Source organism: Drosophila persimilis, unplaced genomic scaffold, assembly GCF_003286085.1.
Source record: "Drosophila persimilis strain 14011-0111.01,24,50 unplaced genomic scaffold, DperRS2 tig00000002-arrow-pilon, whole genome shotgun sequence".
NCBI classification, from domain to species: Eukaryota; Metazoa; Arthropoda; class Insecta; order Diptera; family Drosophilidae; genus Drosophila; species Drosophila persimilis.
In genome coordinates this window covers 6,254,612-6,281,396 of record NW_020825289.1, presented here as the reverse complement: position 1 = coordinate 6,281,396, position 26,785 = coordinate 6,254,612, and the positions used below count along the sequence as shown (strand labels likewise).

The following is a 26,785-nucleotide window of genomic DNA, read 5'->3' as shown; positions in this document are numbered from 1 at the left end:
ATGTTCTTATGGGGCGACACGTGCCGCTGTTTTGTTTATCAGCATAGAGGCTATTAAAACTTTCCATTTCGTTTACTTTCGTTGACCTTCAACGTTTCTGGGGGATGGTCCGGCCAGCGCACAGAGTGGGTGTGTCAGCTGGTCACAGTTCGTCTAAAACTGTAAGCTTTTTCCTTATTGTAATTTATTGCAAAACGCTTTTTCGGCTGTTCTTGAATTTTGTTTACGTCTACTCTGCCTGTGTGCATTCCCCGAAACGACCTTTCGTCACCGGTCACCGGCCACCTTTTGCATTGGTTGAATTGAACGACAATTCGGGAATCGCTGCAATTGCGTGAAATATCGTGCATAACTTAATTCGCACGCAAAGTTTCAAAACTATTGTTTTTAGTTTACCCTCTCCCAAAAGAGTTTTACAACTTACAAACTGCGAGTTTGGAATAGTGTTTCACTTAAGTAGGTACCTTTTAGAGATCTTCTATCTCTATTATAACCACGAAATTCTTTACAGTCAATTATATGAATTAAGAGCTAATGAAGAATTTATCCTCAAATAAACCTCCTTATACCCAAAGGAAACAAATGATCCATTGCTGGGAGGGTGTATTGGATTCGTCTTTCATAATTCACTCGATTTCTTTAATTGGTGTTTTTCGCACTACTCTTTTGCCTTCGAGCATTGCCAATACTTGTACTTGATCCCACAGTGAACAATTTGATGTTTTGCATTTTGTTTTCTTGGGCTATTTTTATCACAGCTCGAGCTTCAATTGGCGAAGATATCTTTTTCGCCCAAATTGTACAATGGTTATAAGGCTGGTTGTTGTTGGTTGCTGTTTCTGCTGATTTTATTGTTGTTGTTTTTCTTCACAACAAAATCGGCATGCATGAAATTGCAACTGCTCGGCTCGGGCTGCGTTTCGCAAAAATCTCGACCAATTTGCGGCCCGCCTGTCGTGGCCTGGATCTTATGCAATCCGGACTTCGCTGGCAGCGCCTGCGTCGTCGTCAGCGTCAGAGCCAACATCGTTATGCTTTATCAAAAGAAAACAGCCCGAAAACCAGCCTCGATTTCACCCCGAGGAGAACCCGCTGATGGCAAGAGAGGTAGCGCCGAGGTAGATCGGATCTCCCACCACAGATGATTTCTGTGATTTATCTGGGACAGAGCGTCTGCTCGTGTGGGCTGGAGCCGCCGGCTGGCCTGGTTAAGTGAATATCAATTTGGGGAGTGGAACGAATTGGGACCGACCGCAACAATGACGCCAAATTGAAATAGGGGACATCATCTCTGGCCAACGCTCCCTTACATAAGCGAGTATCAACCGTTCGGCTTGTCAATTGTCAAAGTGACGGCACAAGGCAATGGCAAACACCTTATCTAACGCCATAAAGTGCAATTCAGCGTATGATTAACACGAATATGAACAACAATGACCCGGTGAGAGCGGGAGTCTCTATGAAACAATTCACGAGTACAGCTTACAACTCGAAAGCCAAAGCCACCAGAAGAAGCAGCCAGCCACAAGTACTCGTAAGTGAAGCATTAAAGCGCAGAAATTACAAGCATGAAGTGGAGTGTCTTTGGACCCCAGAGATGGGCTTGGCACTGTCCGTCTGTCCATTCATGTTTTGTGGCATTCGGGGATGTATACATGCATACATCAAGTATACGCAGCGGTGTACCAAGCTCATTAGGCAGACATTAAGCATTTCTCCGCGCAGTTGTTGTTGCCACTAATTTCCATGTCAAAACACACACAGATTTCACTCAGAGCCAACAGCGCACCCACAAAAACAGCATGCACTTGAAGCCGCTGAAATAATTCAACTTGAAATTGAATTTTACTTGCTCGCAAAAATTGCATTATTAACACACTTTACAGTGCGCTTCGAAACTATAAAACTATTGTAAGGAAATGCCACATGACTAGGTACAATTTAATGGCAGACATAAGCCACAAAACAATTAAAATTAGATCCGATTATTGTTGGGTAACTGATTCGATAACTAACGCTAAAAGTAAGCATTTATTGCTTTATCGATAAATTGTATCATTTCCTGGTGGATAATCTAAGTCTCTGCTTGAAAATCCAATATTCTTTCAACAAGAAACACTTTTCTCTGCACCTTCCGTACGCCATTCGGTTAAGATTCCATAGACTTACAATACATAAACGCACTGTACCCAGCCACAATATGGGCTTGTCGGACGGAAGGTTTCTTGAACCCCGCTGAACTCTCTGCACGCAATTGGCTCGGCACCGGCGGCCGTGTCAAGTTGCAGCTATCTGCATGCCACAACGTAGATCCGTGACTCAGTGAACACTTCGAGGAGGAACGGAACGGAACACAATTATTTGCCAGCGATTGATTGTGTCATCGTGATCGACTACTGACATTTTCGGCTGAGCACTCGATTCCGTTTCATTTTCGCTTCATTTCCGGCCAGCACGTAATTGAAATTACATTAACCAAAGAAATTTTGGCAGTGAAACTGTTGGCCGATAATCGCTTTCATGGAGTTTTAATTATTTCCCTGAATTATCGCTGTAACTGACTCTGGGCTTTCGCTCTCCACCGTCCGCTCTCGTTTGGACCTACATTAACATGCCAGCTGAAGAGACCACTCCAAAGCCATATGAAAATGAAAAACTAACCAAAATAATAAAAGACCCGCGCACATCACATGGAAAATTGAAATGCAGTCGGAGTCACTGCAGGCCCATTTTGGGAATCGAAACGAAACAAATCGAAAGGAAAGGAAAGTGAAATTATAGCCGCTCCTCCCCGCTGTCTGTTTCAATGGGATTCAATTTGTTTTCGTTCGGTTTCTGAATCGTTTCTAAGGTTCGCGCTTTTTAATACGCCGCATGCATAATTATTATGCATCAATACATACATAAGCACATATAAACGTTGCTATCTCTTCACTTAGGCCCCATTTGCCGACACCGTGGCCTATAGTTTCGATCCGCTGCAGTGAAATTGAAAAATCATTTTTGAAAGTGGTAAAATTATTCGCTGCCCGACAAAACACACATTCCATGTGACCGTTTAAAGCCAATGTTTTTTTGCCGTAATTTTTCCCACTCGTCTTGTTTTTGTTTTTGTTGTTTCTGCTTGGGGATTTGTTTTTTTTTTTTGGTCACTATTACAAAATATTAATTGTAGAGTGAAGAGAAGAAATGGAAGGTGGAAGAGCGAAAGGCAGATGAAATGTTGGATACTCTTTCAGTGATGAAGAAATGCAAAAATAAGTAGCAGGATCTCCTTGTTCTCCTACAGAGCCTTCGCTAAAGTTCCATCTCTACAAGGGACTTGTGGTCTTTCCACGTACCACTACTCAAAGTCAATATACCCTGCACTCTCCGAGACTCTTCCCCGTGCCCGCGTTACCATCATCAGCATCAGCATAAAAACCAACAGCTCGAGCGGCAGATAAATGTTTAGCTAACCCAAATCCACACACAAGGAAGGAAACTGCTGGGGCGCACAAAGGCACCAAGAGGCTGCTCTCCTCTGGAGGGAGTAGGGGAGGGGGAGGGGACTGCACTGACGACAATCCAGTTTAGATTTCGACCACATTTTGACCATTGCACTGCACTGAGATGCAGCGGGAGCAGGAAGCGTTTTATGGCCAAGCAGCAGCACCAGCAGCAGCAGCGGCAGGCATTTTGGGCATCACCCGGAGGCAGCAACAAAAAGTTGTCTTAGTTTCGTGCGCTTAAACTGCATTTGACTCTCGATGCGTCGACGCATCGATAAATGTCTCTCGGCATCAGCCTCTTTCTCTGTTCCTCCTGTTGGCCTCCCGCCTTTGGCCAAATCTCGCCTGGCGAGTGCACTGGATTGCATAATGCTCGATATTTATGTCTTCTTGTCAATGTTGCATCAGCCAGCGCTCCTCCAGCTGCTGCTCAACTGCCATTCCAACACACAACCGCCAATGCCCGTCCTCCTGCTGCTCCACAAAGATTCTACCATGAATAAGGTTAAATTATGCCGAAAAAAGATAGAGAGAGACGTACAGACGCAATTAAGTTGATCTACTTGGCGCTGTGGGAACACTTTGGCCACAGTTGAAGCGATTGACTCGAATTTTATGCAAATCTCGTTAGTCTTTTCCGCATACGTATGGAAAAACAAGCAGAGGGCCTGGGAAAAGCCATTCATAAGGGGGCTGAAGGTCGAATCATTGTGGCTGTTATTGCTATTATTGCTTTTAATGTTACATTTGCCATTTGGCATCGCCTTGGGCGTGTGGGATCGCAGCGGAGAGACACACCACCTGTGAAAAGGTTAACTCTAATTGCTCTTTACCGATTCGATGCAATTGATTCCGATTGATTCTCGTGAGGCTTTAGAAGTGAAAGTGCTTTGTTCTAGTCGCTCCCCCGCCAAAGAAGCTGTCAGCCAGCGGATGTTGGAGCTGGGCTGGTCACGGTTGAATGCTCTCCAGGCCGGGGTCTGATGGCCAAAGACTTCATCACATAACTCAGGCTGAAAAGTGAAAACCTTCCTCATACGTCATCGCAGCCCGCACATAACTCACGCCTACCCGTGGGGCAGGTGAGGCTTTATGACAAGTTGACTGATTGGATTTGTGGTGAAGCTGCTCAAACTGCCACTGCCACAGCCGCTGTGGCTCCTACTCCTTCTCCTTCTGCTACTGCTGATGCCGCTGCCATGCGAGGCTGTCAATGCACTCTCAATTGCAAATTGCAAATTGAAAAAAGCAAATAAACTAGCAGGCAGACGGACAGAAAGACAAAGTCGCCTCTTGTTTGGGTTACCTAATGGATACTGGCCCGCCGCCGATGAATGAATGTTTCGCTCTGTGAGCTGTTATGCTAATTAACTCAATTTCCACGATCCATAAACGTCTCACTTAGACAATTGTTTGCTTAGCGGAAATTATGCGCCGCTGGGAATGAGAATATTTAAATTGCTTGATAGAAATATCTTCAGCAAAGGCCCCTTTTAAGGCCACATTCTTGCAGACCGTCAGAGGGCCACTGCGAGTCGCGAGCCTTTGCCAACGGCGCGTGGATACACTTAGTTTTGAAATGCTGGCCTGGCCATAACTGTGTTCATTCCATAATCGAAAACACACAACACAAGCCACAGGGCAATAGTTTAAGTATAGCTTTCAATAAGTTTTAAGCAAAGACTATAAATAGCGTTGGAGCACTAAATACCGTTCAGGTCAGCTATTTATGTTTTAGTTTGGTAAATGATATCGCTCCTTATTGATTATCGATAGCAGACTTAAAGAGGCAACAATTAAAGGCCCCATAGGAAAAATAATAGATTCTGTTTGTCATTTGCTTTATCTTTTCAATAGCCTCCGCCGAAGGACGCCCAGACATGTGCCGCAATATGAAAATCATGGATTCTGTACATTTGATGTTGCTCCGGTATTTAATCAATTTCAAACCAAATCGGTTTACAAACTCGACTTCATTCCAGAGTCTGCTGCTGCCCTACCCTACCCCGTCGAAACACACCAAACAAACAATTCAATTAAACTCATAATGGAATCTAGTGTAACAACGAAATCAACTACAACGACGATGACGACGACCTTGAGTGTGCGGAGTGGAGTGGAGTGGAGTCTGAAAGCCAATTAAAGCTTGATGCACGGATCATAGCCATATGGCAATGAGTCAGAATTATGGAATTGTAGCTGCCGATATGCCTACTGAATCATGAGCGCGGATCGGTTGCAACTTGCGAGCGGATCAATTTTCCCAGCAGCACAAAAACTTGTCACAGCAAATTGCAAAACTGGCACACTAAAAGGAACAACAGAGCACTGCAACGAGAAATACTAGTACTAGAAACATGTTGAATGGCGGCCAGACGACATTTATGGCCGAGCAGAGCTCAACTGATTTGCATTTAGGTGCCTTCTGGGGGCCTACGTTAGTTTTGATTATCCACCACAAATCACAAATCATGGGTGGATCTTTTGAGAGATCGGTGGTGGCAGCGAGCCAGGCAAGTGGTGCTGCTTGGACCCCAGAGCGGCACCAGACACGGCCAGACCACATATTGGCTTGCTACAGTTTGCTGGCCAGGCCTGGCCTGGCCCAGACCAAAAGCTACAGCTACAGCTACAAAAATGTTCGTAAAAGCCACTTTGGCTTTAAGCGTATTGTGGTTGACGCTGACGCTGACGCAGTAGTTGGCTGCGCTGCCGGCGTCGCCTCCGCTGCTCGAAAGAAAACCAGCAACGAACCAACGAACCAACGAACCACTCTTACTTACTTTGGCCAGAGACGCTTTTCATTTCTTCAGTCTGTTAACGGCATGCGAACGATGCAGACGCGGCGCAGCTCCAGCTCCTATTCGGCAAAAACTTAACTCGAACTCTAACTGAAACCGAACTCTAACTTTAACTTTAACTGTAACTCGAGTGTCCAGTAGAGCCACAGTGGTGCCAACGACATTTGCACGGCTCCTCCGCTAACTGAAAGTGCGTGCGCTTCCTGCCTGGACACCATTCCGTGGCCCACGGCTGCCATCAAAGTGTTTGTTCAAAGTGAAATTCAAGCTGCAGCGAATCGGGATCTGCTGCTAATCTGCAAATTAGTCAAAAATTAAAGCAGTAATTGAAGTTTTGGCAAAGTGAAAGAGAAGACACCACAAAGCGCTGCCCGCTGACTGCAGGAAGGAGAGCGGTAAGTGGCCAAGTACGGGGCGGGGCGGGGCGGGACGGGCCGGGACGGGCCGGGACGGGGCACGTCTAACTGCCAAAAAAGGCAAATAGAAATTTTTTTTTCTCACTCTCTACACAGAAGCTGCACACATGTGTCGGCAATATTGCTGTTTATTTTTTCATGCTCTAATTATTTGGAAATTTCATTTTGTTTTTGCTCACTTCTCTCGTTAACTGGCATGCAATTTGTTTGCCCAAAGAGTTATGGTCTTCTCCAACCATCCAACCATCCATCCAGCCATCCAGCTATCTGTCTGTCCATCCTCTAGAGAGAGACGAGACGAGATGAGACAGGTCGAGTCAAGTTTTATGACCATACTTCCTCATTTACGAGTAGATAAGGTGTCAGACCCCTGCCCTGTCCCACTGCGGTCCATGTCTATTCTTTGGGGGCCACATACAAATGTCTTGGGTTCGGGTTCGGGGTTTGATGCTTTTCCATCTTCCACTTCATTAACCCAATTTTCACCAGGTGAAACTTTTATTTTCGACAAGAAAAGTCTTGTTTATCGGACCCATTTACATATGCATGCATGTATGTGCGATGCTCAAGGCAGGCATTTCTTTCCCCGATCTCTGATGCCATCCGATCTTAACGGAACTAATGTCTTCACTTATTTGTGGATGCTTCTACTGATGTTTGTCATTTGAGGGTACTCGAAAACGCAAACACACAGTTAGCGAGAGAGAGGGGAAAATAAACATACCCACAGGTTCACGTTTATTTTATATTTTTTTTATATATTATATTTATGTGTGTATACACATTTTTATATGCGAACTGGCGGCGTTTTCGAAATTAAATACTTTCTAATTACAATAAACGCAGGCGGCGATGCCCGCCGGCCGGCCAATTGGCTGCCCCGCGCTTCCACAGAGACATCCCCAGCCACATGGCCATCATAGCCTTTGGCAGCAAACTGAAATCACGTAGCCGCCTCATCGGCCAATGCCAGTGCCAATAAAAGAGATGCAGAAGTAGAGAGAGAGAGAGGGAGAGAGAAAACAAAACTCGCGAAAGTGTCAAGAAAATATAATACCGCTCAGACTCACTTTTTCTTTATTGTCGTGTCTTAATGTGGCGCTTGATGTGTATATTTGCCACTGCTCCTCCACTCCTCTGTTACACCTCATCCCCCTACACATACCCATCCCCATACCCCATCGGGGGACTGTTGAAACCAATGAAAGTGAAACGTGCGAATGTCTTTGCGTAGCCGCAGAAGCTTCCAAGGTTCAGCACGTGCCAGGCCCCAGCCTGCCTGCATGGCTGCCTGTGTGTGTGGCCTACCCATCCGTCCATCTATCAATCCGTCCGCCTGCCTGTATTTGTTTGTCTTTCAATTACTCAACCGCAAAACGTTCAATTTGTCAAGCGCTGAGCCTCCACTCGGACTGCCTTGGGATTACGACTTTCTCGCTCTGGCTAAACAAAAGACTTAGGACGCAAACTTGCTTCATTAGTTCGCTTTTCGCTTTCTTTCGTCTGCCGCAGTGCGTGGCAGAACTTAATGAAGAGTTTGGATTTATTGAGTTATTGAGCCCTAGGAAGGTCATAAATTGGGTAATATATTCACTATGGAAATGGTATACCATAGTATAGGGTTCCTAAATTGCTTACTAAGTGGTTCAAACACACATAAAAGAAAAGCTTAGTTTTTCCATTTAATTAATGTTTGTTACTTAAAAACCACTTATCCAACTGGTTTACTGAGTTTTCAGACTATATTATACATATTCATATTTCAGTTTATAGCTTATCCACTAAATGTCTGAATTCTAAAATGAAGTAAATGTTCTTACACCGACATTTCGTTTGATGTTTAGAGTTAATAATACTTTGGTTAGCCATTATCCCCATTTGGATTTTAGTAATACATATAATGGTAGATTTTGACACGATCCGTGTACCAAATGTGAATAATTACTGCCAATATCAGATCAATGTAGAAGCAACAACATAAAATTCAATTTCAGTCCAGGTTTTTATGGCCTGGCCCGCTGCATACAAGTCGTGAGCTGTGGCAGTTGCAGTCGCAGTTGCAGTCGCAGTGGGTCTCCGAGATGCAGCAGTTGATTAGTCAGCCCCATTTGCTGGGGCCTTTGCGTTTTGTTTGCCGCTTTTCTAGACCAGGCCTCCGACGCCAGAGACCAGACAAGTTGAAGTGTCTTGGCCTACTGAATTTTTTCTCACACTCTTGTCTTGGTCACGGATGTGGATTGATTGCTAATGTTCATCTGTGCATATGTATCTCTTGGCTGCGTTTAGACGGCGGTTTATGTGGATATGTACAGACACTCGTTGGATTGCATCACATGTAGTAAGTAGTAGGTCTGGGGGCCCAGAATGGTGTGCCGCCTCGACAGGCCAGACCTGATCCGACCCAGGCCACATGCATTTGCCTGCTCTAGTACGGGGTATTTCTTCAGCTTCTGTCTTGGGCCAACTTTTGCTTTCTTCAGCTGGCTCCCGCTCTGCGCCTTTGTTTTGTCAGAGCTTGCTTTATGGTTTTTCATATATGCACCTACTCGTGTACATATACATATATTCTGCGGCGTATATGTATGCCTATATAGAGTAAGTAGCTCTTTCGAAATTGTCACATTGTTTGGGGCCCCCAGTTATCTCTGGCTCACTGGCTTCACTGGATTCACTGCGGAGCATTTGGAAACAAAAGTTTTGTAATTAGCTGAGCGCATCTTTTGCGCCATCCGCAATGTCGTTATTGTTGTCATTCGATTCCGTTGAGTGATAAAAATTTAAAACAATTTAAACTGTTTAACGTGTAGCCCCATTAAGAGCCCCCCCACCCCCTCCCCCCCCCTCCCACCACAACAACACATCCGGTTTGCGCCTCGCAAGCCGCCACCCCCTTGCATGCCAAATTGAATTTGACGAAGAAATACTTTCGCTTTCAAATGCCTGGGCATAAATTCTTGGGATTACGCAAGAGGCGGCGCCGAGGTAAGTCTTGGCTTGCGGAACAGGTGCTGGTGCTGGGGCTGGGGCTGCCCTCCAACTCTATCTCCAATTCCACCTCCACACCGGTATCGGTATCGGGTATGGGCTCTTACCTCATTTGGAAAGCAGTGAGCGCGAGAAATGAAAGTTTGTTGTTTTTAGTTTTATTTCCATTTTCATTTCGTTCGTCGCCGTTGGCTGCGTGAAATTTACATTTCGTTTAATAATTTCAAACATTTCTTCTTCGGGGTCGCTGCGGCATAAAATTTTAGGAATTAGCAGAGCCACAAATGGGCATTTTCCTATGTCGTTTTCTGGTGCTCTGACTCTTTCCGGCAGGCCTAACAATCGCGCTGTAATAGGTGACACGCCCCCCGAGAGCCAATTTTGAATGCCAGTCGACAAAAACTGCATTTCATTGTCGCTTTCGTTTCATTTCTTTCTGCCCCGCGATTCAAAGTTCATTGGCTCTGCATTTGCTGTGGCATAATTTATGCGTCGCCATCAATTTTGATGGCGGCTCATCGTTAGCTGCTGCTCGAAAAACTAATTGACTCTCGGGGTCTCTAAAACTGTATCTGCAGCTGAGATTTGGCAGCGCTGCGATACAATCAGTCAGTATCTGGACCGGAGTCTGAAACTGTATCTGAGTGATGGCGGCTGATTTGTCTGAGATTTGGCAGAGATACAATCACTCAATATTTAATGTGCGGCTTGTGAAATTCATTTGGTATTGTTGCTTTCAAGTAGGATAGACTCGACTCGACTCGACTCAACCTGAGTCGTGTGTTGGCTTGACATCAATTCGTGGCAGTGCGTTGCAGTTGCGCAAAGATTTCTGTGAAATATTGGCAGTCCGTGGCACTGGCGGCACACCACACTGAGTCACACAATTACAATTGAACTGTTCAGGTCACGCACATTCCTTTTTGCTCTGGGTCTAGCTCTGGGTTTGGGTTTGGGTTTCTTTTTGCCGCGCTGTGCTGTGCTCTAATAATTCAGCTGCAGCCTCGGGTCTTAGTATCTCAGAGTTTCACAGATCCGCAGATCCGCAGGCGTTGCCAAAAAGTGAGTGGAGAGTACGAGTGGGTGTGTACTTGTGTGTGTGGTGTTTTCTGCGGCCATCGAAGCGTGGCCGTTGCAGCCTCCAACTGCAATTAAAAGCAGCTCTAGAAACAACAACAGACCAAGTCCCACTCGCAGATACAAATGTATCTGTAGATGGCATTGCAACATACGAAGCAATGTAACCCTTACAACTTCCCACCTGGTAGCCCTCCTCGGGCTCTTGACCCCACCACGGAAGATCTATTGCCCTAGCAACTACTCTTTTAATTATCCCACTATCAAACTAATTCCATATTATTTTTTGCATATTTTGCAGCTACCTCTCAACACTGTTGTTGCTGCTGTTTATGGTAAGCTTACAATGGAATGACCTTCCGGCTCAGTGGGTGTTCACTGTGCACTGTTCAGTGTTCAGTGGGTGCGGCCCCGCTGTTAGACAGACAGCCAGACAGCGAGTCGGGTAATCCAATTAAATCACACCCAAATGATCAGCAAAGCGATGAAACAATGTCAATGCCAGAGACAGTTACAGAGAGGGAGTCGGATTCCAAGCTAATCCCTAGGAACTGATTGAACCCGGACCAGATACTAACGATCTTAACGAGCGGACCGGCGGCACTTGTAATCCGCTTAGACCCAGGTCTTTTTTCGGTGCTAGCATCCGGCTTTGGTCTGTGGTCTCTGGTCAGTGATAAAACCAGCCCGAAATACCATTAATCTGTGGGTTCCCTGCCGCCCGAATCCGAACGAAAGTCCGCTTCGATGTACTGCCAGATGTCTGCTGCAAAATGAAAGGGAAATTACCAGCTCCAGATCGGACTCGTACCCGTTTATGTGTCTGCGTCTGTATGTATCTCCTCCTAGAGGGCATTGTCACATTTCACTTTCAATGAAAAGAGCAGCCAGCAGCGGCAGCAGCAATGGTTTTCAAGTGCACTGCCCCTGTCTCTTTCTCCGCCCCGAATAGCGTGCTCTTTCTCTCTCCTTCGCTCTTTTGCGACTCACTGAGGTGTGACCATGAGTTTTTGTATCTTTCTTTGTGTATCTTTTTGTTGATAACTGGTTTTTGGAGCGCAGTCCGAAATATTGACCGCAAGTGTGTCTAATTTCTATTATTTTTGCTGTCATCTCCCCACCCCGGAACGACGAGGGACTCCGATGCAATGAACTTTCTTCTTTCACTGTGCCACCTGTATAGACCTGTGCCCCCTCAACAGACTTGCAGCAGCAGGATCGGGAGCGGCAGCGGGAGCGGCAGCGGGAGCGGCAGCGTTGCAAGTTCCGTTTTTGTTGCTGTTACGATATTTCGCATCACTTTTTGCAGTTGTTTTTGCTTTCGTTTAACCCATTTTATGTGGCTGGAACGCGCACAGTTTGAGCCTGGCATCCGTTAAGAGAGCAGCAAGAAACCAGGGGGTAGCACTCGGAGTATGTGCGATTAATTCATTGGAAAAGTGAAAACGAAAGTGCTCGGGGATCGGCGATCGGCGATCGGCGATCGGCGATCGGTGATCAGAGTGGAGCCGCAGTTACTCACTTAAGCAACTGCCAATGGTAGTGCTAGTGGCAGCGGATCGTTGGTCAGGTTTGGTCACTCGGTGGCGACTCACTTTCGTTTTCATATACATACTCGTACATGAGCGAATCTTCGTCCACTCCTTGACAATAATACGCCGAGGATAGAGGATTGGAGATTGAGGATAGAAGATAATGGCGGTGGGGAAGGTGATGATGCAATTAGTACCGGCCCAGACATATGCCGTCTGCCGTATTCGATATTCCGTATGCAAAATGATTTCGAAATAAGGAAATCTCCATTGATCATGGATCATGGCTATTCAATGAGGCATTGCATTTGGAGGAGTGTCCCCTCTCTGGCTCGACTGCCGTTTCATTTTAAGTATTGCAATTTCTCGCGTTGGCCAAATGAAGACAAGTGCACAATTATGGCTGGCTGGCTGGCTGGCTGGATGGCAGACCGGCAGTTATGGCCGACCGCTTGCCGACCAGTTGCACTTACAGTTACACTTGCCACACCGCTGCAGCGACACAGACATAGACACAGACACAGCAATAGTCCAAGACCAAGACCATGCCCGCTCCACAGCCAGCAATTATCTGTTGATTTACTGATCCCAGAGCCAGACAACCAAAACGACTAGAAAAGAAACCTTTCACTTGGCCAGAGCCTGAGCCGGGCTTATGGCGATTGTTAAGTATGCAAATTGATCAGAATTAAGGGTGCCACTGCAACTGCGCTGCTCCCAACGCCCACTGACCTTGCTCGACTGGTCCAGAGTCCACAGTCCCTGCTCCCTCTGCTGGGTCCCAGCCATGAGAAAAGATCTCATTAAAAATGCATGGAGATTTTGCTTTTGGAATCGGCGCAGCTGCAACCTGCAATTGGTGACCTTTTCTTGGCTAAAAACTCTTGGATTTTTGCAAATACTACCCGCGATTGGTAACCTGTTCTTAGTGCGAGTTTTTTGTTTGTTAATTGGGCGTTCCAGATTCGTAGTGATAAAAGAACCCATAACTGACCTTTTGGTAGGGTTTCATTCTTTCGGATTAGATGGTTCTTAGCGGCTGGAATTGGAGTCTTAGATCTAACACAGTTTGATAGCCTGATAGTCTGATTCACAATTATCTCTCTCCGATTAGGCATATAAGCTATGAAGCGAGGCATGCAACTTACCGCCACTTGGCTGTGCCTATTGGCCACAGCTGCCACCGTTGTCCGGGCCCAGGAATCATCGGACAAGTGGTCGCGGCAGCTCGAGGATGCTCCCACCTCCGACACGGATTCCCTGGATTGGATACCACTCGCCCAGCCGCTGGACGGAAGCGGCGGAAAGGATCGTTCCGGCAACGGTCGTGTGCTGACCTACTCGCAGACGTTTCCACCCAGCGCCCGTTTCGGGGACCTGAACAAGCCAGGAGTATCCCCCGGATCGCAGTTTGATTTTTCGTACCAGTTTCCAAGGTACTCGAATGGACAGGGACAGGCCCTGCCCCTGCGACAGGGACCACCGTCATCGCTGAAGACGAACTCCGGCCAGGAGCCCACATCGCAGTCGTTCTTCAAGTTTGAGATGCCCTTCCACAGTAACGAGGGGGGACAGGCCCAGGCGCCGCCCACTCTGCAGACGGGCTATCAGATCCAGCACACCTTTGGAGGCGGTCTTCAGGCCCCATCTTCGCTCTTCAGTCCTCCCTCACTGTTTGGCCAGCAGCAGGCGCAGCCCTTCGGCTCCGAGTTCCATACCCTGCCGCAGAAGCCACTGGCACAGACCCTGAACAAGCCCCTCCGGCAGCAAAACTACATCCAGGACATCCTGCCGCCAAAGTCCCATGCGAAGCCGACGCAGCCATCGCTGCAGAGCGTGACCCCCCAGGTCTTTCCCCTCGATCCCGAGCCAGAGTCGATCTTTGGGTTGAACAAGCCGGCGCCCTCGTCCGCTCCAGCCTCAAGTGGAGGTCGGCAGCAGGAGGTCCAGCTGCTGTACGTGCCCTACGACACCCTGTACAACCAGCAGCGACAGCAGTCGGGCTCCAGGCCAGGATCTTCCAACTCCAACTTTGAGGTTAACAAGTTCAATGTGAATCCAGGACTTCCTGCCGTGAATCCCTACCAGATCAACCAGTTCTACACCCAGGATCCCAACGTGGGCAGCGACTTCTTCAGCGCAGGAACCACCTCTCGACCGAGCACCACCACCAGCCAGCCGCATAGCATCTTCCAGAGCTTTGGCCAGTCCCAGCCGCAGCCACAGCCGCAGGCACAGACGCAGTTCTCCACCGCCAAGCCCAAGCCGAAGGCTCACCAGCCCCCGCTGGCGATGTTCCTGCTGCGCTCCAGCTCCCGGCCATCGCAGTCGGATGTGGTGGCTGCCCTGCGCAGTGCCCACAGCATTTCCGTGATCGATTCCCCAACGAAACAGACGCCGGATATCTTTGTGGGACCCGCAGGAATGCCCATTCCCGATGGCTATGTGAAGTTTGATCTTCCGTATTTGTCGCAACTGGCGCAGACCCGCGACCTCAGCGATGTCTCCTTCTTCGTGGCACCGCTCAGCTATCGTACACCGAATGGATTCAACAAGATCCTCCTGCCCGAGCCGCATGTGGGTTCCATTGTGGTCAACCGCGCCAAGGACTCTGTTTCGGTGCAGACTCAGGCACCGCCACAGCGTCAGCAGCGTCCCTATGCAGCCGTGAGCAGCACGCGGAATCCCTTCGAGACCACAACCCAGGCACAGGCACAGGCCCCGTTGCAGTCGCAGTCACAGGGTGCATCGGGTGCATCTGTACGCGGGAACAAGTTCAGCTACTATTATGTGCAGGACGGCATCCAGGAGGTGAGTTCTCCGAAGATTCCCGCCAAGCAGGAGCGCCACAAGAAGAAGCGACCCCAGAACGTTCAGGTGGAGCATCAGCATCATCAGCAGCAGCAGCAGCAGCCCATCTACCGTCCACCCACCAAGACGCAGAACCCCTTCGACACGCTCAATCAGATCGGAGGCGATGACTTCTTCAAGTCGCTAACCAACAAGCCCACCACTACCAGCTCCACATCCACCAGCACAACATCGACCACAACCTCGACGACATCCACCACGGCGGCGCCCACCCAGCCCCTCTTTACGTACAGCACCCGGCCGCAGGTGGAATTCCCCGGCTCCAGTGGCCACCTGTATCCCGAGTACCTGCAGCCCGTCGTCCAGGAACAGCAGCCCCGCCTGACCACGAGACCGCCGACGGCCACCACAGTGGAAGAAGAGCATCGCATGAAGCAGTACTTCCGGCAGCAAGATGCCTTCCGCCAGCGTCCGCTCACTACGATTCCGCCCGCCTTCGAACAGGTTCAGTACACGCCCAGCGCACCCGACTACGAGGTGCCTACGACGCAGAGGGTCAAGAGCAAGCATCGCGTGAACATCTATACGCCCGCAGCAGTGCCGGTGACCACCTCGGATGTGGGCTACCAAGTGGACCAAGAGCAGGCGCAGGCGCCGCTGAATCACAGGCCCAGCTTCAACCAAGTGCAGAACGAGATTCTGGATAACAGCAACGTGGATTACGAGCCGAACCCCTACCATGTGCCGTCGGAGCTGCCGGCCTTGACGCCCGACATTCCCGGATTGGTCAATAATCTCCAGGAGAAGGACAAACTCCAGCCAGGGACAACCATCACGCCACAGAGTGAACCCGAGCCGGAAACGCGACCCACCCGCCGTCCCCTGCTGCGCACCCGCAAGCCAGCCGTTTCCAAGGTGGTGACCACCTCCTCCGTGTCGTACTCCGAATCCGAGTCAAGCGGAAAGGTGCCGCATCGCATCCGTCGACCATACGGAAACCGAGGCACTGCAGCCGGAACCGCCTCCACCACGGGCGGCGGCGGAGACCAGGGAGACGACTCTGCACCGATCCCCACCCGGCGACCAACCAGCGCCCGGAATCCCCTCATTCGGAATCCAAATCGCATCCGCTACAGGCCCACCACCGAGGAGCGCCAGTCGCTGAAGGTGAAGACCAGGAAGGGGTCAAAGAACGGCCAGCGCGAAGACCAGGATCTCGACTACCAACGTGACGTGCTCAAGCAAAACTATCCGGTGTTCAAGGGCTCCTCCTCCGCCCCCTCGCGCCGACCAACAAGCCCCACCGCCATTCCCAGTTCGTACGACTTCCAGGCCACCACCGAAGGCCCGGCATCGGAGTCACAGCAGGTGTACACGGTGACGCCCAGCAACAGCATCGACAGCGCCAGCGTTCAGGGTTCGGGATTCCCGTCCAGCCTGCTGGAGCCCATGCAGATCGCCCAGCATTACCAGGAGTTCTCCAAGGACAACTACGGGCCCGGCTACTTCCCCAATCAGGAGGATCTCACACCCACCGAGGCCATTGTTCGCAATGAGGTGAGTCCCATTATCACCACGCTGGCTACCACAACGCCCTCGACAACTACGACCAGCACCACGACAACCACAGAGGCAGCGCCCACGACCACAACCCGTCGCTCGCCGTTCGTGCGCCGAAACTATCCCAGGGTGAGGACTACCACCACAACAGAGCCGCCAGTGACCAGCACCACGCCCTCGGAGGAGCGTCCTTCCGTAAGAAATTCGAAACAAGATTTATCCAGAAGAGTTCTCTCTATGTCTGTGCTGCTATTTTCAGATTCGCACTCGCCTGCCGCCTCGTCGTGTGGTCAAGGTGCGACAACGTCAGCGTCGTCCAGGACACCCTGCCTCCTCCACTGCGGCCCCCGAAGAGGAAGTCCAGGAAGCAGCAACCCAGAGGACAAATCTCCGCAAGCTGAGCCGCTACAATCAAGAGCCCAAAGAAAAGGAAGTGAGTGGGAATGCTTTCCATTTTAGCGTCAAATCTAATATTTGAATCTCTAGCAGACAACCATCACCCAGCGGCGTCGCTATAAGCAGCCATTCCAGCTGGAGGGCCAAGAGTCCCAGTGGTCGCCATCCTCGGAGACTTCCAACAGCAACAACAATGCCAATGCCAACACCAACAGTTTCAAGCCACTGAATCCCAAGTACAAGACAGAGTCCCACAACTTCGAGAACGAGCCAGAGATCGTGACTGTGGGACCCACAGCGCAGCCCGAGACGTACGAGTTCAACGTAGCTGCGGATCTGGCTGGATCAGCCGTGCAACGCACCACCACCCTAAAGGCGCCGAACCTGAAGTGAGATTTCAATGCCCTTTGGCTGCCATTCAGTTACTTATTCCATTTCGTTACAGACCAGAGAAATCCTTTGCTGAACTGCTCGAGGAAGTGATGGGCAAGGTGCCCGAGGAACTGGCCACGGAGTCACCCAACACCAGCAGCACCATTGGAAGGCTGAATAGGCGTGGCAAGTGGAAGAAGAGCCGCGTGACTAGTGGATCGGAAAATGGCGAAAACTTCGAGACGGCCGAGTCCCAGAATCTGGGACCTCAGCTCTACAATGCCCTGCAGGCGGCCAGCGAGAAGGAGGAGCAGCAGCCGAAGACCACCACCCCGCTGACACCTGCAGCCACCGAGGCTGAGACAGCAGAAACGATAGTCCCCACCACGGCTGCCTCGCCCACGACACCAGAGGAGTATGAGGTGACCACCGCCAGAGCCTTGGAGGAGGCAACAATGGCATCGACGCTGCCGATGGAGACGCTGGAGAGTGCTACGCGTCGCATGGATACCGCGGCGGATGTGGATGTGGATGGGGATGGCGACCTGGAGACGCAGCCCAGCATCTTCTCAGAGGTGAAGAAGCAGCTGCACGATCTGTTTGCCATCGAAGAGAGCGAGGACGAGACGGTGAACGCTGCCCTGGCTGCCGCGGGTAAGCGTCGCCAGGAGTACACGAGCATCAAGCGCAGCACTACTCCAGCCACGTCCACGGACAAAACCACTCTCTCATTAGCGGACGATGAGCTGACAGCCACCACCACCACAGCAACAGAAGGTGCTTCGGAGGGTAGCAAAGATAACTTCCACAAGGACCTCATGGAGCATGTGGTTTATGCCACATCCACATCGACCAAAGTCACCTCCGAGACAGAGATCTGCTATCGCGGACGCTGCATAAGGTCCGAGGATCTGCCCGCCAACCACAAACTGCACTGAGCAGAGCACTCCTCCGGCAGAGCATGGTGGACATGAACTCTGCATGTACATAAGGGCAAACGGAATACGCACAGGTAAAGCCTGGGGCCGGGGCGAGTGAGGGTGGACAGGCGGCCGCCACCTTAAGGGGCGGCGCTAGTCAGCACAGCTCCTCATCCTCAGCCCCCAGAAGCGCACAAGCCGTATCCAGATGTAATTAACTAGCTTTAAATACAAATATGTTCATAAGGATAAGCAGATCGAGGTTTGATGGATGGATTCACCCCATGCCCATTCGCAGTGACTAGGACTGGTTCGAAGGCTGTAGAAGTTCTTGGATAAGACGAATATTTAGCTGAAGACGCTTTGGAATGATATTATATATTCCTATCAAAGAATTTCTATAAGCTTATCCTGCCCATCCTTGCGAGTGTTGTCAAAGGAGTTTTTCCCGGATATATCGTATTCCCGTTTAGAGAATTTAGTACATAGATCTTAGAGTTAGAGCATAATGTCAGGATAGCACATAGCCAGCATAAGTCTTGTACCATACAATATTGTGTACTAACAAATACAAATACAGATACCAATAAAATAAAACAACGAAAATTACATCTAAGCGAGAAATTTGTTAGGATTTGTATATGTTCTGTACATAAATAGAGTATATCCTTGTGTATATAATATAGTCATGTGTATAGCTAGTAATACGATGCTAGTTGCGATCAATCAATTCCATGGAATGCACTTCCCGTTTAAGGTACAAAAGTTTCACAATTTACAACCAATCCCCAACTCCGTGCTCGACCCATCTTCGCTTTCAAGCCTCGATAAGCGGCGCCCGATCCCCATCAAAGGCTTCTCCCTCTTCAGTAGATGTGGCCGTTGGCGTTCTTGTTGTTGGAGTGTTCCATTCTTGGACACCGGTCCGACCGAAGACCATGAAGAGCAGATTACCCATAAAGTAAACGAAAGCGGTGAAGAAGAAAACGATTCGCCATTGCGCGGGATTCGTCTGAAAGAGAGATATGACATTTGCACATGTGAAATCTAATAAATGCAAAAGTACCAGGCACTCACCTCATCCCAGACAATCAATCCCACAATAAGCGGCGCCAGAATGCTCATAAAGTTGGCTGCACAGTTCGTGATGCCCATCAGAGTACCAGCAAAGTTGGGCGATAGATCGATGTGATTGACGTGGAAGCCTAAATATGTAGCCGAATTGGTAGCCACTGCCGTGGTGAGCAAGCTAATGGCCAGACGGACATTGGACTCGCTCTCGGTGATGTAGCCCAGACCGATCAGAGCGAGCATGGGCAGCCACATGCCCAGTGTATTGAAGAACTTCCGGGAGAAACCCAGTGGAATGACTGTGCCACGTTGCTTCATTGCATCCGACAGCCAAATGAACACGCACGTGAGCAGTATCATGGCGAAGTAGGGTAGAGCCGACAGCGGGCCGTTGTTCTTGATGTCCATGCCCAGAACGCTTTTCATGAACGTGGGAATCTCTGTGAGCAGCGTCCAGAAGCCCCAGTTGTTGGCACAATGAGCCAGCACGAGCACCAGAAACGGTCCGGAGGTGAGAATGCGTCGCCAAGGCGTGTGCGGACGTGGCGTCATCTCGCGTCCTACATCCGATGGACGGCGTGTCTGGTTAGACGATTCGATGTAGCGACGCTCAGCCGGCGTTATCGATGGATGCTGGGCCGGAGTGCTTGAGCAGTAGAAGTACCACACACCCGACCACAAAATGCCCACACAGCCAGGAACATAGAAGATGCTGGGCCAGCCCAGCGAGGAAGACGCAATATAACCGCTCACCGAGAGCATTACCACCGTACCGAACTGTGAGCCCGAGTAACAATAGCCTACCAGTCGGCCGCGCTCTTCGGTTGGCGCCCATTTCGAGAGGAACGTGTGCGTTGAGGGGAAAATTACACCCTGGCAGAGACCCTGAATAGCACGCAGAACAACTACGGTCTTCCAGCCACCCGCAATGGCGCAAAAGGGCGTCAGCAGGGCGAGGCAGGAACATACAAGCACTCCAAAGAAGAGCATATACTTGGCACCATAGATGGCCGAGAGATAGCCACCTGGTACCTGTGTGACGACGTAACCCCAAAAGAAGCTGCTCAGCAGGTAGGACTTAACGCTCTCGTTCCACTCGAACTCCTGCAAATCAAAATAATGGATTATGTATATTATCCAATGAGCATCTAATGCATGGCTATGCCTACAGGAAAGTCCGGGTTGCTGGCATTGCGATCCGTCATGGCCACAATCGCCACGGAGAGGTTAACGCGCAAGGAATAGGCCACGGCCAGGCCAAAGAAGACCAGAATGCATTGCAGATGTCGCACTCCGAATCGCGGCCCTGAAAATATGTGCAACGTAAGAGAAAACAGATTCAAACAAAGAGGTCGGCAAACACTTGCCTGTGTTCCCTATTTGCTGGTAGCCAGTCCGACTGCAGCAAGGGGAGCAGCCGAGTACCATATTGCGGGTCCAATTCTATCCACGTACCCAAGTTAATAGATGTTATGCTAGTGATGGAGGGAGGAAAAGTGAAGGCGCCCTCAAGAGCGTCTAATATGTAAATAAAACTGCTGATAACCACTGATAAATATACTTGGCCCACTTAAGCCCCATTTATTTAAACTGGATAACAACTCGAGTTAAACCGCGAAAAATTATACAAATAATAATTATAATAGTAATTACTCTTGTAGGTCCATCCTAGCCTTCACTTTTGCATACAAAAACCCACGATATCTTTCACCTGAACTGCGCTAAAATGATTAAATTTTCATTATATTCGGTGGATTATTAAAATACACCGTTGTCTTACAATGGGTTAATTGTTCTCAGTCAAGGATTGGAAACCATATTCCTATATTATGATATTCCGTCAAATATTATTATCTAGGTAGAACATTTACGCATGCCCACGTAGTTTTATCCGATTAATTAACATATTCTCTACTTGACCAGTTTGTTTTAAACACTTGCTTTTATTGGATTTCTATATACTTTAAAAATGAAATTTAATAGATTGATGAAATTGACAAAATATCCCATTATATACCGATATACCGTGGCTTCAACGGTCACACTTTGCTCATCTATCGATAATCAACATTGAGGCGCCCAATTCAAATTCGGTTCAGTGTTTAAATAAAACAACATTAATTTCGGTACGATTTGACTTTCAGCTTCGACTTGAGCTGTTTTATTAAATGGCTTTGAATGTCTTCATTGATTTTTTTTTGCCTTTTTAGTTCACTTTTCGTGCATCACAAGTTGGTTTTAAGTTTATTCCTAGCTTAAATACTAAACATAACAATTACTAGAGTTTGTTTTTAGCAGCAAATACAACTATGTTCTGGGCTACTTCGCTATTTACACTGAACTTTTTCTCGTGTTGCAAGTTTAATTGGATTTTAGCTTTAGATTATGTACATTATGGAAAAATACTGCAAACAATAATTTACGCCGCCTTAGAATTAAACAATTATCGTATAATATCGCTAATGGAAGCACGCGATCGTCATTATGGTCTTGTTCCTAACTAATTGACTACGACTAAAAACTATGAAACAACAGCTATGACTTTATCATGCCATGCCCCTATCATGTGGTGGTTACCCAGACTTAGCGCTTGTCTTGGCCATTCGGCGACAGTGGCACTCCCTGCTCCACATCGTCCACCGTCTGCTCTGGCGAGTCCCACCACTGGACCTCCGTTCGTCCAAAGACCACGAAGAGCAGGTTGCCGATGAAGTAGGCGGCGGCGGCCAGGAAGAACACCAGACGCCAGTCATTTACATTTTTCTGTGGAAGATATCACAGTTAGCGAGAAACTCGAGGAACATCTGCAAAGAGTACACTTACCGGATCTTGGACGATCTGACCGACAACAAGAGGCGCGATGCCACTCATTATGTTGGCCGCCCCATTTGTAAGGCCCATCAGCGTGCCGGCATAGTTGGGCGACAGATCGATGTGGTTTACCTGGAAACCCAGGTAGGTGGCAGCGCTGATGCCCACGGTGAGGGTAAGCAGGACCACGGCCAGTAGGTTATCCTCCTTCGGCACGTAGCCCAGGGCAATGAGTGAGCACATAGGTATCCAGTGGCCGATGCTGTTGAAGAACTTGCGGTTGAAGGACAGCGACAACGACTTGTTCCTCTGCAGCACCTTGGACAGCCAAACGAAGAAGAAGCTGAGCAGCAGCATCACAGCGTAGGGCAGGGAGGAGAGTAGAGCGCTCTCCTTGATGTCAATGCCATAGATGTTCTTCATGTAGCTGGGGATCTGGGTGAGCAGCGTCCAGAAGCCGAACATGTGCGTGCAGTGCACCACCAGCAGCGATAGGAACGGCATCGAGGTGAAGATGGGTATCCAGGGAGTCGGCGCCAGATTATCGGCCGACTGCATCTTACCATCGCTGCGCGACTCCTCGATAAACTTGAGTTCCTCCGGCGAGATGAAGCGGTGCTCCTCCGGCGTGCTGGACGAGAACACGTACCAGAAGACGATCCACACGAAGCCGCAGGCTCCACCCAAGTAGAAGATACTCGGCCATCCCATGAAGGAGTCGGCAATGAATCCACTCGTGGCCAGCATCACCACCGTTCCGAATTGTGCGCCCGAATAGCAGATGGTTCCCAGCATGCCACGTTCGTTGGCCGGCGACCACTTGGAGAGCAGGGCATGCGTGGCCGGGTGCACTGCGCCCTGGGTAAGACCCATCGTGAAGCGAACCGCACACAGAGCCGTCCAGCCGCCGAGTTTGAGGGAGAGCGGTGAGATGATGGTCAGGATACCGGCGGCTGCCAAACCAGCGAGCAGCAGCATCTTGGCCCCATACCGCTGGGCAATGTAACCGCCAGGCACCTGGGTCACGATGTAGCCCCAGAAGAAGCTGCTAAGCATGTACGACTTCTGGCTTTCGGTGAACTGATAGTACTGCAGGCGGAAATGGGAGGGTTAGCGAGTGTCGGACTTGGATGGTTCCCGTGTCTTACCTCAGCATCGAATAGGTCAAAATCGTCGCTATCGTCGTCTGGCGTTGCGGTGGCAGTTTCATTCTCAGTGGCATTCCTAGACTGCGGCTCGGTCATGGCCACCAGAGCCACGCTGAGGTTCACCCGCCATGCGTAGCACATCGCCAGGCAGAAGAAGCAGAGGATGCATTGAACATGCCTCACGCCGAAGAATTTCTCTGCAAAAGAAAAGTGTTGGAATAGAGATTAGCTAAAGGTACACATACCCTGGAATGAATGATGAATGGGATGAACTTCGCTCTGATTAAGCACATGCGCCTGCGCAGACGCTCACTCTCCCAATCTTCCAATCTTCCAATCTCCCACTCTCTCCCTCAACAGGTGAAAACGTGTGTGGCTATGCTCTTATCAATAGACGCCTCTCTCTTTTCGCTGCGGTTCTCTTTGCTGCTCCCAAAACTGGTAGCCATGTAAGTATGTGGGGCGCGTTTATTTATAAAAGACTTTGACTATGTCAAAATCTTGTTCGTGCACGCACAGACATGCACAGACACGCTCACTCTCGCTCGCACAGACGCACACACACACATGTACACACGCCCACTATGAACAGCGTTGGCTGCGAATATTGAGAGACGAGACCTGGGCGAGTGCGAAGCATGCATGGCGTTGTAAGCGTATAAAATGCAACATACGAGTAACATGAATCTGCTGTACGGTGCTGTACATGTGGCCCAAAGCGCAACACTCTGCGTATCTCTGCGGCTGCCTTGTCACACTACCTGTTTGAGGCCGAACGGCAGTCGCCCGATCTTCACGTGACCAAACGAACACCTATGCCGCTGCATCCCAGAGAAAACATGATTTGGTAGTTTATTTATTGGTTGCTTGCACTACCTTACGCGGATTTTTGTAGGCTATTTTTAAACCCGACTCTAAGCCACCATAAATGGCTTAAACAAACGCCGAGCCGCACACATTTTGCAACAGTGCAACAGGCAACCTTGCAACGCGGCCTTACAAGGCGTTTGGGTCTATTGAACTCCAGTTGGAACTCCAGTCCAGTCCGATGCCGATTCGGAGCCAGCTTAAAGTCCAAACTAATAATTGCTTGTCTTCCAAATAATTTTCCCCAATCGGATGGATGATTGTTCGATGACGTCCGAAACGCACAAACATATGTACATATGTACATATGTATGTATGTATGTACTTTGGGGTCTGCCCGATCGAGAACACTCCCGCACACGCTCGCTCTTGCTGCTGCCGCTCCCTCATGACTCCCTCTCTCTCTCTGCTCACTGCTCTCTGTTTATGGAACTGAATCAGCTTCTCGTGCCGGACGCACCGATGACTCGTGGACAAGTCGGGTCGTGTGAGGAGCAACACTGAAAACGCTTTATCTGACACGTTTTTGAATTTATTTGCGGAATACTTTCTGCAGGCGGCTCCGCCTGCCGAGCCAAGCTAATTTATGGGTAAGATACAGAACTTTTGTCTGGTTTGTCCTCTGAGGGGGCACTAAAGAGAGTCGAATTCTGATTCTGCAAAGTTAAATTTTCTGCGGCACCCAAAAAAACGACACCATATCAATCAACATTTATGAGCTTCTATAAAAAAAGAGTTTCTGCTTTGAGTGTTTATTGGATGCCATTAGGGGTATATAGTATAGTCTGGTATATTTTGATTGATTGCCATTCGGCCGAGGCTGACTGTACCTAGGCGTCCGTTAGTGGGACAATCGGAGGACACAACGCAACAGCAAGAAATACAAAAACAAAACAAAAAGAACAACAACGAAGTCAAGTGTGCTGTATTGATAACCGACAATGAGCTGTACTCCGATAAAACTGGAACGCCACCGAGCTTTCCATAGGGGTGTACTGGGGTGTAGTAGGCAGAAGTCCCCTAAGTCGATAAGATAATCACTAGTTACAGCTCTGGCCCTACTTCACTCCCCCGCCGCCAACGGTCGCGTTGTTCTCTCACACGAAAAGAGCGTGCAAAGACCGTGCTCTTTCGAAATCGCTTTACAACTGTCAATTTGTCTTTGGGATTAGCTTATCAGCTGACTAAAGAGCCACTGCTCCCCAGGTCCCCCGTCTTGTCACTCTATGTAGATCTATTTAAAGTTCGGAATAAAATCAAAAGAAATACTAAATACTGTCGCTGGTTGAGTTTCCCCTCTCTTTTCATTTCTTTCCATTTCGTTTCGTTTAAGGTTTTTCATTCCGTTTTTGTTTATTTTTATCACCCGACAGTGCTAAAATGTGATTCGATTTTGTTTGGCAGCGTAACCAAAAAAAAAAAATAGTAAATACTTAATGAGGGAAAATCCGACATTTTTATAATATTTATTATTATATTTTAGAGTTGAGCGAAATGAGAGGGAAGTGCTCGGATTCTTTGTGCGAAGGATGGCGGTTGCAGTCGATCGCTGCAGTGGAGGTCGTCTATATCTGACTGTATATGCAATATAAATATATACTCGTACTGCATAATTATATCTGAACTCAACGCGGGCAACGACGCTTCCAGTCATCTGCAGTCGAGAGATAGAAATGTATCTGGAAATAGCAATCCGCAACTTATTTGGAGCGAACACGACAGAGATCAGATCGTGTGGGATTGAGTACGAGTATCTCCACGTCTGTTAGAGAACTAATTAAGCAATTTCCGGCAACAGGCCGCTGTCCGAGCTCGGAACATGCCAGGCGCCAGGCCCCAGGCCCCAGGCCCGCCACACGAGCGACTTATATAAGACACGTGCTTGGAGATCTCAGTGGAAATGGGAATGGCGATGGGATCTGTATCGTTGGATTGCACTTACCGTTGGCGTATTTACCTCCTGTTTTCACCATTGTCAGAGCGGTGGTCATGTGTGCGACGCGGGTTGAGAAATACTAGTATTTTTCAAAAAAATGAAACCTCAATTGGAACGTTCTCACTGGAATTTTTGTAGTATTCTTTTGTTTTTTTTTTTGTATATGTCACACAACGTGTTCCGGTTCCGTCATGAAGTTGGAATACACATGTGTGCTTATTTTATTTGAATTTTATTTAGACGCGAGTATACTCTCTCTTTCGGAGCTGTTTCCACGACTGTATATAACTGAGCACGCGTTGGATCCCTAGGAGGAGGTAGGTATCTTTTGAACGTTCTGGCGAACGGTGCGGATTGCGACTGCTTGAATAACTCACGGCGGTCGATTCTTTTATAAATATGATCGAAACGCTGCCGGACAGCGGGCCAGAGCAGAGGCCCGAGCCGAGCACTCTCTTGGTGGACAGAGTGCGAGGCGGCGGAGAGAGAGAGAGAGAGATCGAGATAGAGGCAGGGCAGTGAGAGCCAGAGTGTAAGCATGTGTATCTGTATCGCGTGAATTCCATTCCGTTTTCGTGCGGCGCTGCTATC

At 48.9% G+C, this 26,785-nt stretch overlaps 3 protein-coding genes across 5 annotated transcripts; 1 reads left to right on the top strand and 2 right to left on the bottom strand.

Annotated features, from left to right (window-relative positions):
- The first annotated feature begins 6,392 nt into the window (after positions 1-6,392).
- LOC6591226 (mucin-5AC) lies at positions 6,393-18,960 on the top strand. 2 transcript variants are annotated; one of them, XM_002015860.2, is made up of 6 exons: positions 6,393-6,687; positions 11,072-11,105; positions 13,417-16,868; positions 16,933-17,106; positions 17,163-17,458; positions 17,515-18,960. In XM_002015860.2, exons 3-6 carry the CDS (start codon positions 13,428-13,430, stop codon positions 18,377-18,379), a joined length of 4,776 nt encoding a protein of 1,591 aa, XP_002015896.1. In that variant the 5' UTR covers positions 6,393-6,687; positions 11,072-11,105; positions 13,417-13,427; the 3' UTR covers positions 18,380-18,960. The 2 variants fall into 2 exon arrangements, with proteins under 2 accessions (XP_002015896.1, XP_026842137.1); XM_026986336.1 differs by having other exon boundaries at positions 17,160-17,458.
- A 7-nt stretch (positions 18,961-18,967) lies between these two features.
- Positions 18,968-20,940, bottom strand: LOC6591225 (putative inorganic phosphate cotransporter). The gene is made up of 4 exons (XM_026986337.1): positions 20,800-20,940; positions 20,602-20,738; positions 19,439-20,536; positions 18,968-19,373 (listed from the first exon to the last, which is right to left on the bottom strand). The coding sequence occupies exons 1-4, from the start codon at positions 20,858-20,860 to the stop codon at positions 19,179-19,181; spliced, it is 1,491 nt and encodes a 496-aa protein (XP_026842138.1). The 5' UTR covers positions 20,861-20,940; the 3' UTR covers positions 18,968-19,178.
- A 613-nt stretch (positions 20,941-21,553) lies between these two features.
- LOC6591224 (putative inorganic phosphate cotransporter) lies at positions 21,554-26,545 on the bottom strand. 2 transcript variants are annotated; one of them, XM_002015858.2, is made up of 4 exons: positions 26,201-26,545; positions 23,392-23,588; positions 22,256-23,332; positions 21,554-22,195 (listed from the first exon to the last, which is right to left on the bottom strand). In XM_002015858.2, exons 1-4 carry the CDS (start codon positions 26,247-26,249, stop codon positions 22,016-22,018), a joined length of 1,503 nt encoding a protein of 500 aa, XP_002015894.1. In that variant the 5' UTR covers positions 26,250-26,545; the 3' UTR covers positions 21,554-22,015. The 2 variants fall into 2 exon arrangements, with proteins under 2 accessions (XP_002015894.1, XP_026841781.1); XM_026985980.1 differs by lacking the exon at positions 26,201-26,545 and adding an exon at positions 25,089-25,275.
- Between the last annotated feature and the right edge of the window lie 240 nt (positions 26,546-26,785).